General features: G+C 42.0%; 1 protein-coding gene across 1 annotated transcript; it reads left to right on the forward strand.

Moving 5' to 3' along the window:
- Positions 1-665: 665 nt before the first annotated feature.
- Positions 666-18232, forward strand: fxr2 (FMR1 autosomal homolog 2). Its single transcript, XM_079669353.1, has 17 exons — positions 666-1381; positions 4065-4117; positions 4911-5004; positions 5666-5737; positions 7053-7201; positions 7430-7523; positions 7844-7960; positions 8077-8247; positions 8336-8414; positions 8515-8669; positions 9119-9205; positions 10665-10884; positions 10998-11177; positions 13025-13216; positions 13318-13425; positions 13661-13749; positions 15767-18232. The coding sequence occupies exons 1-17, from the start codon at positions 1331-1333 to the stop codon at positions 15872-15874; spliced, it is 2019 nt and encodes a 672-aa protein (XP_079525479.1). The 5' UTR covers positions 666-1330; the 3' UTR covers positions 15875-18232.
- Positions 18233-19723: the final 1491 nt, after the last annotated feature.

Genomic DNA, 19723 nt, shown 5'->3' on the forward strand with positions numbered 1-19723 from the left:
TTATGGAAACCTATCCATATTGAACCTTGTTTTCAACAACTGTTATTATTCCTGTGGGGATTTCCCTGTGACCTCTGGCCTCTGATGTGTGCTTCTCACAGCTGTTTCTTCCCAACTGTCCCTGCATGTCTGGTCTTCTTTGGGCTTCACACCGCTTCACACCCGGTGCTTTGCAACCATTCTATAACCTAACTTTTCGTAGACAGTTTTGAAATTCTTTCTTCATTATTATTTTTGCAATATGTTGTGACAAATAACATTGTTGTGGCTTTTGTGGTTTAATTATTCAGTTTTTCCCTCTGTCAGTGTAAATCTTGGTGTTTTGAGCATGGACTGGAACTTTTGCGTGATACATTATATGTATAGTACTTTACTGTATTGGTGTTTACACAGGGGCTGGTGGTCCTTACTCATCAATGAGTGGGCAAAATTAGCTATGGAGCCAGTCAATTTGAATACATTTCTAATTGACGCATAGAAAAACCAATGGATTGTGTGAGGATAAAACTTCCTAGGTAGTATTGGTCACATTTATGGACCAACCCTTATTTGCTAAACCAATAAGTGACAGCTAGTGTTGATTGTCTAGGTCATTGACCAATCATAACCCTGGGTTTCCCAATGGGCGGGTTTTTGTCATGGAGGGGTGGGATGTTCGAGGTCATTCAGTCCCACTCTGATCCACTCTATCGGCGTGTATTTGTGAGGACGGGTAGTTGGAGTAAGGAGTCGCCGGGCGGCAGTGCAGCTCAAACGCTTTTTTGGAGAGAAACGCCGCTGAAATTGCACCACAGACTGAGGAAACGACCCCCGGTGACGAAATTATTCAACGCAAGAACTGCGCCACACGCACAACCAACAAACGCAGACAGGCTATCACATGCTAGGCAGCTAGCATCCCTGAAAACTGACGGAATCAAGGTGTTGATAGCTAGCCTCCCAGCTAATTATCCATCAGCTAGCATCCTCCTGCCGTAGCATCATTAGCTTTCTTCTGCTCTTCGCGCACGTCGAGACTTCACCATTGCTCGTGGCGGTGCCTTTCAGCTCGCGAGCACCAAATCCCACGTTCAGACAGAATTAGACAACGGAGCTTCTTCACGAGCTGCTGGTGCTGGAGACAGCGTCTGCGTTGCAATAGTTGCCACCATCACACCCATCTCCCAACCCCTTCACCGCTGCCCCTCTCCTGCCACCCGAAACACTGGAAATCCACAAGCGGCCGGAGAGCGCCGACGGGCCGGCGAAGCTGGGGGTCCTTACGATACCCGACTCGCCGGGAGTCGTAGCGCCGACAGAAAAGCTCAACTGTGGAGACGTACCGACGAGTATGGACGGGCTGGCCGTGGAAGTTCGCGGCTCGAATGGGGCCTTCTACAAGGTAACCTGGTTAAAGTCGTAGTTTCCAGTTGTCCCAGATAAAAGTTTAGTTTAGGAAGAACTGTTCAGCTTCCTGCTTTCTACGTCCAGCCCTAGATAGACATGGACTATTTGACAAATTGTAGCTTTGGACCAGTTCTGACAAACCGGGATGGTTTTCCCCTTCCATTAGGGTTGGCCATTGTGGGGTGGGTAGCTAGCTCTAGCTAGCTCATAAGCTAGGCACACTTGTCATCACCATGTACGGCCTATATTTGTTGCCTTTAAAAAAAATACAGAGCATGTAATTGGAACCACATTCTCATAGTTTTAAAATGGCATAACCCATTTCTCATAGCATTTTGCTTTGTCTTCCAATGTTGGATGCAGTCATTTAAACCCGAAGCGAGCTGCAGATCACACAGCTGTTGTTCAGTTCCTGCTCTGATTCAGTATGATGAGTACTACATTAATACTTTACATTTGTTGTGTACCTTTACCCACCTCCAGCTGCACAACTGTACCTTAGGTCGTGTGTGTATTGCCCTGACAGGGAAGAGCTAGAGTCTGAGTTTCTGTTTCAATTCTGCCTCTTTTTCAAAAGAAGAAGGCAAGTGTAGTTTCATATTTAGACACAGGCTTTCAGACATCAAAATAAGATGTCAATTAAGTGGCTTCCAATTGAATTTTACATTATTGTTTATAAAAAGACAGCTGCAATATCAATGTTTGTATGAGTCCTATGCATTTGGGTCTTGGTGAGCAGTTATCATATAGGGTAACTTGAGCTTTTTTGTTAAAAACCTGATGAAGTTAGATATCATCCTTATCAACAACCTGTTTTCTTATCTTAATATTTTGTGACATTCCTATTTAATTTGAAACATGTTTATTTCTCCATGTGCACTTCTCCTCCAGTTGTTCAGATTGTCAAGTGACCACATGGTGCTTTAGGGATGAGCCTATATTTACTCTCGGTGTGGCTTCACCTGTCGTTCTGTTTTACAGGGTGACAGTTTGGCTAGGGCATAAATGAACATTTCCACTCCTCCATTACATCCATTATCTCGGAGCTCTGATTTAGTGCGTGACATGGACACTTACCTGTAGTGACATTCTAAATGTCATACTCCAGTTGATGGTGTTTTCCTTGTTGGGAGACTTGTATTGCTTTATTTTCTGTTTTGTTTCACACAGGGTATAAATTGATTGTGCTTTTTCAATGCACTTCCTTCACTTTGCTGTCGGTGAGTCAGTTAGTTTATGATTCAGAATCACAACCTGTTGGGGACAAACTGCACCTGTCAACTTCAAGTAATGGCAATTTCTCCTGTGTACAGTCTGCATCTTTGTAACAGCAGGCCCATACCATCCCAATTGATAAAATGCCTAAACAAGGATCTAAACAGTTTTATTAATGTTAATTGTGAGTGATTTTCCACATTAAATTCTTATGTTTTGAGTGGATATTTGGCATTAATAAGGAACGTTGCACATTTATTAATATTTTTTCCCATTAAACCAAATGCGTATCTAACTTTTTTGTGGAAAAAATGCATCACGTCTTTTTTTTTGAGGGGGAGTTGGCAAACCAGCCTCCTGTGGACCTTCCTCACCACATTGACCTGCATGTGGCTGTTGGCCTGAGGATGAGTGGACGTCACTGTGGAATAGCTAGTGACCACTCAACGCCCCCCCCCCCCTCCCCATGTCACGTTAGAAACAGGGCTTGCCTGCCCCTTGACCTGGTACGACTTGATGGAAGCAATACTCCACCGGACATAACATGCACATGCAGCGGTCTCCTAATGTGCCTCTGGAAAATGGAGGATGAGCACTTTTTCAGTCAGACCTGTTGTCTTTTTCTCCAGATGATAGCATCCTAATGCCACTGGGATCCCTACAGTGAGAGACGGACGCTAATCATTCATGCGAGGCATACTTTGACCATTAACTTGGACTATCTCATAACACAAAAAGGAGGTGATGGATGATCTGAGTTGTATTCAGATTGGACTGTTAATGTGATGTAAAGGGGTGTAGAAATCCTAACATGTCAACACACATTGCACACTGAAACCCTAGCCAGCTCTTGCAGTACATAAGCAGCTTCTTTCCAGCAGGTACTGCCTGACCTCTCTGTCCCATATACGGTAGTGTCACACCAAGGGACACGCCACACCCTCCATTTTCCCCTGTCTGATCCTTGCTTGCTGGTGGGTTTATGGATGCCAAACTTTATGGCATCCCGAGACAGATTTTTTTCTCTCTCGCTCGCTCGCTCGTAGTTTTCTATGAGATAATACGTCCATATAGGCTCTGCTGTGTGAGCCTTCCCCATACATGTCCCCTCATAAAACTGCCTCTTGTTAAACTGTAGTATTCAAACTTACACACAACAAAAAAGCCCTTGCATTTTAATTGTGTGTGTGTGTATGCGAGAGATATTTCCAGGCTGTCAGGAGGAGTCAGTGTTCATCGTCACTTTATCCAGCACAGAACTCACAGCCAGAGAAATTGTGTCAGTTATGTCTTGGCTTCCCAAAAAAGCCCTAGATGCTCTTTTTCAGCAATGATCTCAGTGCTGTTGGTTAGCATGGCTAATGTTGTTTACATGAGAATAAAATGCTCACAGCCCCACCCCTCCTCACTGTCTCTCTGGCTCATTCATGCAATTAAAATCCTGTCTCTGTTTTTTCTTTTAGGGCTTCATCAAAGATGTCCACGAAGACTCACTCACAATTGTTTTTGAAAACAAGTAAGTGTCCTGTTTATCCATCTATCTTTATGGATAAATGTTCGGGAAATTAAGCTGAAACTGTTGTGATTTAAAGTTTTGACGTCTGCTCCGAGCCGGTGCTTTACCCAGTTCCAAATGGTCCCTTTCAGCCCCTTAGCCTGGCATGCAGCTGTCCATACACGTCTCTAACAGTTTTTGTACCTCCTGCTCTGATCCCCCTGATAGCATGCTTTCCTATACTCCTAGCCCCACCTACTGTCCCTTTTCCACTACCCACCCATCCCCCTGGTCCTCTTTATCTACTTGGCTCTGAGTGTAGAGCAGGGTGACCCTAAAAATAGTGACCCGAGGTATGCAGGGTGGGAGGGGGTGGCAGTATCGGGCCTGTGTCATTTTTTTTTTAGACGACCCCCTCCCTACTCTTACTTTCTCTGAGCACATGGGCCGAGTAGAGGGTTGTAAAACACAGTGATTGAATACGACACCTTTTGGGGCCTGAGATGATAGCAATTAATATCTAAATGAGCCAGTTATTAACTGCACTTTATGGAAGTATTTATTTATTCTTGTTTAATGAAAAAGGACATCATACAATGAACAGTCACTCACTTGCCAGGCGCAGTTCCTCAAACCTCCTCATTAAACTTGATGACCCATTTAAAAAAAAAACAAAAAAAAAACGAGTTCCATACTGTTATTGTCTTTACATTCCCAATATGTCATCAGGGCAAAAAGGGATTCAACTTCAATGTTTAATTGTAATGTATTTATTGACCTGTTTGTGTTTCATCTCTGTGTCGTCTCATCATAGCTGGCAGCCAGAAAGACAGTTGCCCTTCAGCGACGTACGGTTGCCTCCTCCAGCCGAATACCTCAAGGAAATCGGTGAAGGGGAAGAAGTGGAGGTAAGGCCGGCTGCTTTGCACCTCCTTCAGCTCATCCACCTGAGTGGGACCTATGTCTCAAAGCCCATAATGCTCATTATTAGCTAGTATTAATTGATGTTTCCAGTACATCCATATACACTTTAAATGAAGAAAATTAAATAATCTTCGGTTATGCCCTTCTAAGTTTACGTATGACTATATAACGGCTTCTGGCATGTGACTGCCTAAAAGCTGTTTCAAGATAGATAGGTAGATACTTTATTCATCCCAAATTAGGAAATGATTTTGTTACAGCAGTAGTGTTGTCAAACACTACAAAAGAGTTAAACATATTTAAAAGATAGAATAGGATACAAATAAAATAACATTTTGAATTTACATTAACAGCTAAATATATACTTATTCACATTAGAAAATACATAAATCACTTGAATTATAAATAATACACAATATAAAAAAAATACATTTGTCGGGATTTGTGACTTAGTTTTTGTGTTTTTGAGCAGGCAATTAGAAAATAATAAATAATATCATTTTTATATAAACATGTAGAAATTATCAGTCATAAAATGTGTCCTTAACATCTCATACAATCTGTCCAATGTACAATCTAGCTCGTTGTGAAATATGCGTCTTTTTTGGCCCCTGCTTGGCTTTCATTCCTTGTTTCTCCTCACAGGTTTACTCCAGGGCCAACGAACAGGAGCCATGCGGCTGGTGGCTGGCCCGGGTCAGAATGATGAAGGGAGAGGTGAGTTCCAAGAACATTCTCTTTTAAAAAATAAAATAAAAAAGGAATAAGAGATGGAATATTTTTTTAACCATTTAAAAATAGTTTCATCTATAAAAAAAACCTTCTTACAATATTATGACATATTAACAACATGAGGCTTTCGTGTTTTCCTCCAATGAATCTACAGCAAAGTACTTATTGTTTTTTAAGCCGGTCTAGCTTGCCTAACCTTTTAATGTGCCTTTTTTCTAATGTCGTCGAAACATTTATGGGCTCACGGTGTTGTTAGTTCCTTGGCCTAAAAATAAATCATGGGACTACAGGGTGGAAAAGGACTTAATATTTATAAAATGCTGCCCTGTATCTTCTCATTTATCAAGCATTAATGGAGCAATTCTGTTTCCCTTTGCCTTCAGTGTTTTGTTGTCATGCCAGTAGCTGTTTGTGAAGCTTGTGTGGAGTGAATACAGGCCTGTAGTAAGATAATAACTGCTGGGTAGTGAGCCAGACGTTCCAGTTGGTCCTCATGTGGTCTAACAATGTACCTTCAAATGATATTCCTCATACATCCTGTGCCTTTTCTCCACACTGACTTAATGTTGTGTGGATTTCATTGTTTTTCCTAATAACCAAGCACCGGAACTGGCTGTTAGTCAGCTGCAGGTTGAATAGTGGGTCAGTGGGATATGTAGAGGACTGCGTCGTAGTGCCACTGAGCGGGGGGGGGGGGGGGCTGCTGCGGGTGTCATGCTGCTGCGGGTGTCGTACTGTTATTTGGAGCAGTCTGATAAGAGCCTGTAGGAATGTCTAGCGCTGACTGATGGCTTTAATTCTGTCCTTTGAGCTTGGTGTGTGTGATTTTCATCTCACCGCCTCACTCTGTCACGGTTCCCCTTTTTCTTTACACACAAGCTATAGAATGAATTCATTTTTAATGTGACGTTTAATTTCCCAATTTGACAGAACATCTATTCATTTCTTATTGAAAGCAGACATCAATATATTCTTAATTTGAAAGTAGATCTGAATTAATTTCTAATTTGACAGCTAATTCAGCTGTTTTTATATTGACTGAAAACAAAATGTTCTGTTATGCAAAGAAAGCAAGTATTTTGAGCATTTACAGTGCTTATTTAACTGCACAATAAAGAATACTGTGTGCTTGTTTGTCATTTTCATATTTCAAATCCAATGCATAAAAAAGAAAATACAATTTCTGCTCATCATTTCACATTTCTTTTATTACTTTGGTTTTCTGTGCTGTCGAGCTTTATTATTTGTGACATTTCTGGCTATGTTTTTTACAATCAATCTCTAATCTGCTGTTTTTTAGTTCTACGTGATCGAATACGCGGCATGCGACGCCACATACAACGAGATTGTCACAGCGGAGCGCATCAGGCCCCTCAACCCCAACAGCCCATCCTCTCGAAACTCCTTCCACAAGGTCCCCATCCCTGTCCCAGAAGACCTGAGGGACATGTAAGTGTCATAGCATTGTCAAATTAACAACCTTTAAGTTTATATAAGGTAATATCAGCATTGCACCATATTGCAGTATTTTCTTTATGAATGGATGATTTTACATGTTGTGACTCTGTTCCTTACTTGTTAATTTCTTGCATCAGTAGTTTTCTCAGTTATGTTGACCCTCTGCTGCCTCATGAATAACAAAGCTGACTCCCCTGTGGATTGTTTTTTTATGGACAGCTGTGAGAGCGAGAACATTCACAAAGACTTCAGGAAAGCTATCGGAGCCAACTGCATCTTCTACAGTACCGAATCACACGAACTCATCGTGCTGGTAAGTACTTGGAACACACATCTCACCTCAGGAACGAGTAAATGGCCTTGTTCCAAATCCAAATATGCGGCACAATTAAAAGGAGCTGCGGTGATTTACATAAAAGGGGTGTATTTTCTATTACATGTGTAGATTTGATTTAGCTCATGGTACATAGCCTCCTCTTCCTGTCTTGCTGTGTTGTTATTTTTTTCGACAAAAAACCCATCAACACAATTCTGAATTGTTCACCACTTTCTCCAACACCCTCATATTCACAAACACTAACTAACCAGTTGTTGGATCAATTGTAACTTATTCCCTTTTTTGTTGTCTTCCAGTCTACAAACGAAACCACAGTAAAGCGTGCAACACTTCTGAGCGACATGCATTTCCGCAGCATCCGTACCAAACTCATGTTAATGTCCCGCAACGAGGAAGCCACCAAACATCTGGAGGTAAACCTACACTCTCAAACATCCTCTCAAATGCATGTAACAGTGCCCGTACTACTCGATTAGAGGCCCGAGCCATTTTAGCTTTTCACATTTGTGTTTTTGATTTCCCCTGCCAGACAAGTAAGCAGTTAGCATCAGCGTACCAGGAGGAGGTGAAGGTCAGGGAGGACCTGATGGGACTTGCCATCGGTTCCCACGGCGCCAACATCCAGCAGGCCAGGAAGGTGGCCGGAGTCACAGCCATCGAGTTAGAGGAGGAGAGCTGCACATTCAGGATCTACGGAGAGGTATGCTTTGCTTTAAAGAGCTTGTCAATTCTTGTCCAAATATATCAATTGATGTGTTGACTTGAATTTGGTCATATGTTTATTACAGTCCCCAGAGGCAGTAAGGCAGGCTAGAGAGTTTCTCGAGTTCAAAGAAGACTACTTTCACGTACCGAGGGACCTCGTGGGTGAGTAAACCACATTCCTGCTCATATACTACTTATCCTTGCATATCTGTACTATCATGACGTTCTTTTAACCCTCTTATTTTTTGTTTTTCTCCCTCAGGCAAAGTCATCGGCAAGAACGGCAAAGTCATTCAGGAGATTGTTGACAAGTCAGGCGTGGTCCGCGTCAGGATCGAGGGAGACAACGACAAAAAGCCCAGAGAGGAGGGAGGCAGGCAGGGGGCAGGCAGGGACGACACTGCCCCCGTTAAAGAGGTGAATGGGACCGAATGGCTGGCCTCACAGTCATGAAAAAACAAAATACTCTTTGCTCTGTATTAGGCTAAGCTTATCAACCGCAGCAGAGTGTTGAAGTCCAATGTGCTGTCTACTTTGACACTGTTCCATTCTGCTGCTTTGTCTCTCTCTTGTTTTGTCACCAGCACTTATGTTTTCATCGCTTTCAATACACACAGCCCTGTGCACATAATTTGTCAGTTATGTTGGCTGTGTGTGGGCACTGTCTTTTGTCTCTGATGGGTTGATATGTTTCTGTTGAGTTGGGTGTTCTTGATGTGACTTTCAAAACTAATCATTACAGAAATAGTTGCCTTACTTATTGTTCTGAACTGTTACCTTGTCATTGAAATGTCCCTGTCACTGAAACTCAAGGATGATCTTTTTACATTAAATAACTCTTCATCTCCCCCTCTGTGTTTCATCAGGGCATGGTTCCCTTCGTCTTTGTGGGAACTAAAGAGAACATCAGCAATGCCCAGGCTCTGTTGGAGTACCATGTGTCCTATCTCCAGGTTAGTCCATTCTCCATGTTTACCAAAAGGTGGCAGCAGTACCCTTTCTCTGTTTGTGTCACTCAAAAAACAAAAATGTGTACATTGCAGACATTTGTTCTTTGACTTATCTCATAAATGTATTTCTGATTTAAAATATCTCGGCACAAGCAAACGTTTTTCAAGAAGCACATTTTTTATATGTGACACGTGGAGTAAGGACAGGGTGCTGCTGGGAAATGTGGGCGTATCTGCAGGCTCAGTTCATACCGGTCACCTGTTTGCAGCCCCACATGTAGAAAGCTGCTGAGAGCGCCTCCTTTTGCCCTTACCTCATGTGCTTTTATTAATAGCCCCTCTCTGTGGGATGGGGTGAAGGGTACGCAGGAGTTTAGATTACCAGCTATCTGGACCCTCAGCGTCCAAAAATAATGCCAGACCCCTGTCCTGCCTCACTTCCTCCACGCTCCCCTGCAGGTTCAGCTGTCGTTGGTGGAGGCAGCTGTCACGCCGTGAACTGAGACCCCCTCTCCTCCAAGTCACCCTTTACTTAAACTCCAAAGAAACTGCTGTCAGTGCACAGCTGCCATTAGATGCAAATGCCCACGCCCTCAAACTATTTGGCTTTTCTGAAAAGAAAAATGTAATTGTGATTGGCAAAGATAATAGTTGTTTTTAGGAAAAAATAGTTTGAATGATACACGGATCCGTTTTTTAACTCATCTAAAAAATGTTTACCTTATACCGCTATAGATATTGCGACAAGATTCGAGGACAGACTTTTTGTGCTTTTTGAAAACATTAACATGATATTATTTATGCTAGTAATCAGTATTGAGGATAATATAACTAAATGAATGAAGTAAATCTATTTAACTCTAAAATGAGATTTGGCTGTAACTTTGAGTGCTGTGATTGAGAGCGTTGCTTGTCACATGGGCAATATTGTAAAGCTCTTTTAAATTAAGTTCACTTTTACATTTAAACACTCTTTAAACTTTGAATTTACTTATGTCTGTCTAAAGATAAAAACACATTGGGACAATTTCCGTTCTACAGTGTCCACATGCATATTTTTAATTCCAGGCACATCCAGAAAATATCAGCTGTTTGGACAAAAAAAAAATCAGCAGTGGTTTTTCTTTAAGAATGACTCTTTCCATTTGCCCAGTCATTTCTGGTTATCACACTGGACGTAACACATTACTGCCCCCTAGTGGCAGAGTGTTAAACCTAATAACAAGCACAACACCAGCTCACTGCAGACTTTTTCTAAGAATGGCTTGGTCCCAGCCCTACAGATGAACAGATGTGTGTGATTATTTGTAGTAAACACAAAGTGTCTATGAATATGACTCACTTTGATAAATACTTTTTCACTCTGGTTACGTAGTTGCTTTTTAGTTTTCCATGCATTGTTCTTAATCATATACATTGAAGTGCACACTAACCACCACTGTCTCCTCGTCCCCCCCTGCAGGAGGTGGAGCAGCTGCGCCTGGAGCGTCTCCAGATTGACGAGCAGCTCCGTCAGATCGGGGTTGGTTACCGCGCTCCTGCTAGCCGAACTGGGGGCCCCGGTGTTGAACGGGAGAAAGGTTACTTAACAGATGATAGCAGCAACTCACTCCACACCTCTCGCACCTACGGAGGCCGTGGCAGAGGGCGTAGGACCTCAAACAGCCAGTACTCTGGATATGGTAATAAGAATCTGGACATATTTGAAAGTAAAGTAGATAATAAGATATATTTCTGTTATTTCCTATGCTAATGTGTTTCTTTTTTTTTTTTAACGTATCTATGCTTGATTCAGGCACAAACTCTGAGCTGTCCAATACTTCTGAGACAGAGGAATTGGGCGATCGCGACCAGCGGCCCCGTGGCTTAGGGGCCGATGAGCGAGGATCCCGACGGGGCGGAAGGGGCCGAGGCACAAACACAGGAAGAGGCCGTGGGGGGCCAGGGGCCAAGCCTTCCAACTCCATCAGCTCAGGTAGTTATGGCCAAAGTTTAGGGCTAAACATTTCATCCCTCGGTCCTAAGAGGTTGAACATTTTAATATTACAATAATAAGATTAGAAACAAAACCTAGAGTGTGGTGCTGCTTAGCATGTCTTTCCAAGAAGCTGCGGGCAGGGGCCTTTTTTTTTTTTATAAATGAGGCATGTGCCTTTTACAGGATGAAGTAAGGACATTTTTGCAGTGTATATATTTAGCACATTTTAACATTATTATATGCTTACCTTTAACCTTTGTGTGCTGTTTGGGTCTGTGGGACCTTTTTTCAGTGTTTACTAAAATAAAATGTATTTAATTATTTTAACCTGCTTTATTTTGGGGTGGACCTCACATCCTCTAGGGCAGTGGTTCTCAACTGGTGGTCCGCGACCCAAAAGTTGGTCGCGGACCCGTTTCGAGTGGGTCCTAGATGTGAGTGAAAAAAAAAAAGAATTCCTTTTTTTTTTTTGGGAGAAAAACTCAAACTTTTATTTTGAAGGCCCGATTTTCTAACGCTTTGCATGCAGTAAAACATCATCATCTTTGCTGAGGTTTTTTCGAGTCTTCTGGCCAATCAGAATCAAGATTGTAGCCGGAAGTCCTCACGGAGAATAACTTTGCGGTAGAAATATTCTTTATACACCCATGGGTACAACTTCAGATAAAAATGAACACATAATAAAATATGACCCCCTGTTTGATGATTGACAGGTCACAGAACAATGGGGGCTATCTACCCTTACCCACAATTTATAGTATTTCACACGGACTATCTCCTCTTTGCTCTTCTCTTTGTGTGGAGAGAACAGAGTGAAAAACAAACAATGGCATAAAATATTATTAATATGTCGTAATACATATATTTATTTTCTTCTCAGAGTGTAACAGAATGGGTAGTTTGTATGTTAGTATTTCAAAAAATCTCCTGGGGAAGAATCCCCCCAGACCCCCCTTCTGGGGTTAGGTTTTCAGCACGTGTGCCTTTTTTATGTTATACAGTTCAGCTTTGATTCCATCATCTCATTAAACCTTGTTTAAAAGCATTATTTTGTTCTGTGAAGGGATATAAGGGATATGTATGTACTTCACTTTAATTAATATTGTATGCTGCAAAGCGTATATATTACTGCAGGATTTTTTGTTGAATAGATTTGAGTGGTTCAAAATTTCGGGTCGCTATCTATTGACTAAGGAAAAAGTGGGTCCTGAGGCCTGACCAGTTGAGAACCACTGCTCTAGGGGGGTCCGGGGGAATGCACCCCCGTTAAATGCATCAATCTGGTGCACTTTGAGCACTAAATGAATTTATGGATACAGCTCTCAAGACTCGTATGAAAGGGAGCTTTATACTTTTCAATAAGTGGGCCGCTGCCGCTGGTGGGATGCTGCCTTCAGTGGGCCGCTGGCTCTGGCATAGGTGGGCCATGGACTTTCACAGCGCCGGTACCACATCCGCCACCGCAAACACCCACCTTTGCGAGGCTCTGGCGGGTCCGGCGCTGTGAAAATCCACCGCCGTTGCGAAGTTACGAGTCTCCGGCTGTAACAGTCCACTACCGCCCGCGAGGACCCAGGTTCGATTCCGGCCTGATGTCCAAAAAAATATTTTAATAATAATAATAGTCTCCCGTTCATCGCGTCCATTCGCGACCTACCTTTCACATCTCTGCGCCCCACACTTTGAGAAATGCTGGTATAATACCAGCTATAGAGGGATATTCACAGTTTTCACTCCTATTTGTTAAAGCATTCTTTTTGTTTAAACTAAAGCAAATAAATGTCAAAGAGGAGTGAAGCATTGGCAATTGTAGCTGTATTACATATTTTCTGTGGCATACGCAGTGCTGAGGGACCCGGACAGTAACCCGTACTCCCTGCTGGAAGGCGAGGGAGAGCAGGCCGAATCTGACATTGTTGACGGCGTGGCAGACCGCCGCAGACGCTCCAGACGTCGCCGTAACGACCAGGAGCCCAGCGTGATGGATGCTGCCGCAGAGTCAGACGGCCAGGCCGCCCCCAGTGAGAACGGACTGGGTGAGCACTTAATGTTGTCATCTCATCTCTGCAATCAAAGTATTTGTCAATTGAATCAGAAATTATGAGGGATGGTCATCTTTATTTTTCTCATTTGACAGATGATGAAGCCCGACCTCAGCGCCGCAACCGAAGCCGGCGCCGTCGCAACCGTGGCAACCGCCCCGAGGGAGGTTCAGCCAGTCGTGACAGACAGACGGCTGAAGGCGGTGAGTCATAATTTTTCTTTTTATTTCATCTACCTTTTCAGAACAAATATTATTTTTTCAATACAATCATCATGGATCACTTGCTTTTAAATCTGTTAGAATCTGTATTTGGATATATACAAGTTGTTTTTATTACTACTGTGGTGCTGATAGCCTATCAAAGAAATAGCAGAACATTTGAAAACATGTGAATGTATAATGTGTTGCTCTGGCTAACATATTTTGATGATTCCAGTGACTGTTGCTGACTACATATCCCGTGCTGAGTCCCAGAGCAGACAGAACCTGCCCCAGAAGGAAAACCACGCTGGCTCCGAGCCCAAGGTAAAGGCACAAACACACACTGCAACTATCAGGGATGGATACACGTTCTTTTGCTGGGTACTGATGTAACATTTTAACCATTTTGGGTTATTAAAAGAAAGGAATTGTTCTGATATATCAGTATTGCACTGTACGAACACTGAACAAGCACTTTCCCAAGAAACTATAGACCATAAACTGAAAAGCATCTATTATGCTATGAAATTGGAAATACAAATAAATACGATAACAAAACGTGTGCATTAGAAAGAGGGTTTTAATAAGTTGGCCATATATATATATATATATATACACACACACACACACACACACACACACACACCACAGTGGGGCAAAAAAGTATTTAGTCAGCCACCAATTGTGCAAGTTCTCCCACTTAAAAAGATGAGGCCTGTAATTTTCATCCTAGGTATACCTCAACTATGAGAGACAAAGTGAGAAAACAAAATCCAGAAAATCACTGTCTGATTTTTAAAGACTTTATTTGCAAATTATGGTGGAAAATAAGTATTTGGTCAATAACAAAAGTTCATCTCAATAGTTTGTTATATGCCCTTTGTTGGCAATGACAGAGGTCAAACGTTTTCTGTAAGTCTTCGCAAGGTTTTCACACACTGTTGCTGGTATTTTGGCCCATTCCTCCATGCAGATCTCCTCTAGAGCAGTGATGTTTTGGCGCTGTCGCTGGGCAACACAGACTTTCAACTCCCTCCAAAGATTTTATATGGGGTTGAGATCTGGAGACTGGCTAGGCCACTCCAGGACCTTGAAATGCTTCTTACGAAGCCACTCCTTCGTTGCTCGGGCGGTGTGTTTGGGATCATTGTCATGCTGAAAGACCCAGCCACGTTTCATCTTCAATGCCCTTGCTGATGGAAGGAGGTTGTCACTCAAAATCTCACGATACATGGCCCCATTCATTCTTTCCTTTACACGGATCAGTCGTCCTGGTCCCTTTGCAGAAAAACAGCCCCAAAGCATGATGTTTCCACCCCCATGTTTCACAGTGGGTATGGTGTTCTTTGGATGCAACTCAGCATTCTTTCTCCTCCAAACACGTCTAGTTGAGTTTTTACCAAAAAGTTCTATTTTGGTTTCATCTGACCATATGACATTCTCCCAATCCTCTTCTGGATCATCTAAATGCTCTCTCTTTGAGTCCCTGGCAGCGTAGTGTGTTACTGATGGTAGCCTTTGTTACTTTGGTCCCAGCTCTCTGCAGGTCATTGACTAGGTCCCCCCGTGTGGTTCTGGGATTTTTGCTCACCGTTCTTGTGATCATTTTGACCCCACGGGGTGAGATCTTGCGTGGAGCCCCAGATCGAGGGAGATTATCAGTGCTCTTGTATGTCTTCCATTTTCTAATAATTGCTCCCACAGTTGATTTTGTTCACACCAAGCTGCTTACATATTGCAGATTCAGTCTTCCCAGCCTGGTGCAGGTCTACAATTTAGTTTCTGGTGTCCTTTGACAGCTCTTTGGTCTTGGCCATAGTGGAGTTTGGAGTGTGACTGTTTGAGGTTGTTGACAGGTGTCTTTTATACTGATAACGAGTTCAAACAGGTGCCATTAATACAGTTAACAAGTGGAGGACAGAGGAGGCTCTTAAAGAAGAAGTTACAGGTCTGTGAGAGCCAGAAATCTTGTTTGTTTGTAGGTGACCAAATACTTATTTTCCACCATAATTTGCAAATAAATTCTTTAAAAGTCAATATGATTTTCTGGATTTTTTTTTTTTTCTCATTTTGTCTCTTATAGTTGAGGTATACCTAGCATGAAAATTACAGGCCTCATCTTTTTAAGTGGGAGAACTTGCACAATTGGTGGCTGACTAAATACTTTTTTGCCCCACTGTATATATATATTATTGACCTGTTGATTTGCACATCTATGTATCTGTGGACTAAACTGTGTCACCTGTACTACAACAGTTTGGCACGAAAACAAGAACTATTGCATTGCCGTAAATTACATTGTTGGTCCATTCTCACCTTTGTCACTTTCTGTTCCCCACAGGAGAACGGGACCAGCGACACAAAGGATGAGCGAACGCCCTCCATGGGTTCCCCCAAAGGCATGAGCTTGGCCAGCGAGACCCTGACCTTGGTCAACGGGGTCTCGTAAAGAGACGGCCCTGCCCCTCGCGAACCCAAGTCTAGAGCAAGACTCCATGGCAAACTCTGTCCCTGCTTGCATTAACTTAAACCTTAAACTGATGAGTGAAAAGTACCTGACAAAATACCTGAATTCCTACTATGAGAGTATAAAAGTACAAAAAAACGACAAACGCATCTACTTAAAAACACACGTTAACGGTATATGCTATCCTATCTATCAGTACTTAGTGCTTATTTAAAAAAAAAACAAAAAAACTAGCTTGCCAAAAAAGAGCTGGTGGATATGACTTGATTTTTAAAAATACTGAAATACAAGAAACAGGACGAGACTTTTTTTTGTTGTTTTACAAACAGTTGTCTTTATTTGTGTCTTTTCGTTATGTTTATTTTGTTCATTGTTTATCACTGGTTCGGACTCGACGGTCGCTCTCTCAACCAAAACAGAAGCGTCTCTTCACAGTGTTAATGTACAGACGAGAGAGATGTAAGCTGTAGGGAGCGGCGTACAAGCAGACAGTCCAATAGCTTATGTGACACGACGTTCACACACTGAACCTGGGAGTGGAGACAGACAGACAGATTGGAATATTGATAGACATTGTGCCTTGAATTTGAAAAAAAAAAATAATAAAAAAAAAAACTTGAGTTTTTCCATTAAGTTTGCTTTTGTTTCCTAAGAGGAAGAAAACGAGGGAGAGGTGTTCTTCCAGGTTTTTTTTTGGTTATAAAAAAGACAGACCTGTGAGGGAGTGAAAAAAGGATACAGAAAAGAAAGAGTGGCTGGCCAACGTGAGGAAGAAAGTCTGGTGCCAAACACAAAATTCAAGGCGCTTGTTCTCATTCCGAGTAGAATGGACGGCGTAGGGGTGCAGACGTGCCCGTGTTTGTGTGAGATATTTGGCAACCACAAAACAAAACTGGGAGGGGTGAGGTAACAAAACGTAGCCCTGGGCGGGTCGCACGGTGAGGCATCTCTGATAGCAACGGGCCTGAGGGGGTGTCTTCCTCCTCTTTCCTGATTTAGCTCTTATTGAGGGTCCATGGTGGCTCCCTACAGCCTTGTAAACAGGACAGGCTGAGACCAGACGGACGGCAGACTTGAAACTATAGATTTAGACTTAAAGAGAACTATACCGTGCCTCTTTCTCTGTGTCGGAGGGGGGCGGCAGTGCTAGCTTCCAGCCACACTTGTGTCTTGTCAAAACCACTGCAGCGCACAGCTCCGGATGCACACTAGGGGCGACCATCTTTTTCTGGGACGGGTGCTGCTAGTGGGGTAGGGGGAGGGAGCCTGGAAACCCGCGGACTGTGGGACAGCTTCAAATGACACGAGAGCCACATGACACACAGGCCCACGCTTACAGGATACACACACCAGGTGCGCGTAGGTCGCAGGAGTAGAGGAGCGCAAACAACAACAAGCGAGGTTTCCCGTCTTGTACCTGGAAGTTTGGGTTGGCAAAATGGCGTAAGAGAGGGACTCGAAAAACCTCGGTGGCTCTCTACTCATGTTGTTACTGTTGTCTTGGTTACCGCTCAAGTTTTTCTTTGTTGCTATTTCCACATATTTAGAAAATATGAAATAAAAAATTAAAGTGAAATCAACCTCTTCTCTGGAGAACGAACTTTGATTTCTCTGTCTCGTGAGTTTGCAGTCTATTTTTCTAACTTGCATGGCATTTAGTAGTAGGTGGTGCCTGTCCTGTGCATGAGGAAAAGGGTGTTTATTAATCTGATTTACAAAGCCATTGTTTCATTCACTAGAATTGCTGCTAATGTACACATTGAATGTCCAACTAACGTCTTGAAAAAGAAACTATTGGTGACTTCAAAAACATCCCCCGCCCCCACAAGAAAGCCCAAGTTTCTATCGGTGGAGTCAGAAAAGGACCCATTTCTTCGCCTACAAAGTATTACCTTACAAGGGCAATATTGTGCATGACAAGCAAGCGTCCACATGACCAAAGGTTTTGAGAGACAGATGAATGGGAGTTTGGTTGAGTTGACCCAGATGCTGCTGTCATACATTTCTGCTCACCTGTATGTTGTGTTTTTAAAGAATGAACGAGCACTTGAGTATTTGTACCTTGGTTCAGTTGCATGCGTGTGAGTGGAGGAAGCCCTAACCGGTATGTTTGTGTTTACTTTTATACCTCATTGTGTGAGTACTGTATATCCTCATGTATCTGTACCCCTCGCGTCTTGTTGAAAGGCTGCTGGCTGCTGTGTGTGTGTGTGTGTGTGTGTGTGTGTGTGTGCCTGTGTGGATGCTGGTTGTACAGTTGACTCCTTACTCTCTTCGATTTTTTCTCTGGTTTTCTCACTCATGTTCTGATGGCAATAAAGGACTTTTCATTGTTTGGTATACATCTCTTCTGAACAGTTTGTTCTTTTTAATATAGGCCTTAAAGGTCCCCTATTATACCGTTTTTCATCTATATATATCTATATATCTATATCTATATCTATATATCTATATATATATCTATATCTATATCTATATATATATATATATATATATATATATATATATATATATATATTAAAATAAAATAGGTCTCAGACATATACAAAAAACTTCTCTGAAGTGTTTGGCTCGAAATACCAAACAGATCATGCATTTTAGCATCCCATAAACTCCTCTGTTTCAGCCCGGTTTCAAAAGTGCTGATTATGTGTCTTTTACTTTAGATGAAAAAAATAAGGAGCCACCTCCACACGCCCCTCTGAGAGAGATTTGGTTAAAAAGAACACAATGGTGCTCTAGGAGGAGATTCAGGTGATAATGACATAAAGTGGCCAAAATCTAATCAGCTAATTTTCAGACAGGTTTTTATATAAGTGGAACGGGACAAAAAGTGAGCAAATCTTTTTTCCCTGAAGCTTTCAGAATCTCTTTACACAGGGGACACATGTTGATGTATAAAAGACATGAACAAGTGGATTTTGCACAATAGGTGATCATGACACATCAGCCAGATCAAAAGTTAGTTGAAGGGTTTTTGCAAAATAACTATAATTTAACACTCGCTAGTACAGTTGCAGGTCCCCCTTGAAAAAGATCTATGATCTCAATGGGACCAATCTGGGTTAAATAAAGGTTTGAAATTAAATGACAGTTAAAGCAATTCAAAAATAACCTGGATACAAAAAACAAATGCATGCCTCTATTTGTCTTTTTTAAAGAATCCTAAATTCGAGTTTATAGAAGCATGAGGGAAGTCCAGCACACATTTCAGAGTGAATACGCAAGGTATTTAATGGAGAACTTGATAAAAATAGTACATTACTTTACAGTAAAGTGTCTTTTTAATGTGCCCATGCATTATTGTTGGTTTCGGTGGGCGTGTTATACTATTCCATCCTCTGGCAATCTCTAACCATTTATATATTATATTTAAGATAATAGCATACTATTAGACTTGAGTAGAACATAATTATACTGTAGCTATACCATATTTGTTAAAGGAGGGCATTGATGAACGTTTATAAATAGTTACTTGCACAACAATGATGACGTTTTAGTACAGCTTGCATTGTGACTGTTATTTCAGTTTTCCCAATGAGAGGTACTCCTAGTCTTGGTCCCTATATTGTTCTGATGTAAGATAATTGTTCTTTGTGACCAGATTATACCCTATCATATTTAAAGCTGCATGTACCCTTCTTTTTTTAAAGATACAGAGGGGTGTAATTCTGATTGCAGCGGAGTTCTGCCCCCGAGTGGCCAAACAAAACAACAAAGAGATCAAAAAGTCAGCTTTAAATTTGAATGAGGTATCATTCAAAAGATATGTAAAGTAATACCATATGTTGCGATTTAAGATAAAATAGTGATGAGTCTCCCTTTAAAACC

This window comes from Notothenia rossii (assembly GCF_949606895.1).
Source record: "Notothenia rossii genome assembly, chromosome: 3".
Classification (NCBI taxonomy): domain Eukaryota; kingdom Metazoa; phylum Chordata; class Actinopteri; order Perciformes; family Nototheniidae; genus Notothenia; species Notothenia rossii.

Coding starts and splice junctions, on each gene's coding strand:
- fxr2 (XM_079669353.1), top strand. CDS start 1,331: ATGGACGGGCTGGCCGTGGAAGTTCGCGGCTCGAATGGGGCCTTCTAC. Junction 7,961..8,076: donor AAGCCACCAAACATCTGGAG/GTAAACCTACAC, acceptor TTCCCCTGCCAG/ACAAGTAAGCAGTTAGCATC. Junction 13,750..15,766: donor ACGCTGGCTCCGAGCCCAAG/GTAAAGGCACAA, acceptor TGTTCCCCACAG/GAGAACGGGACCAGCGACAC.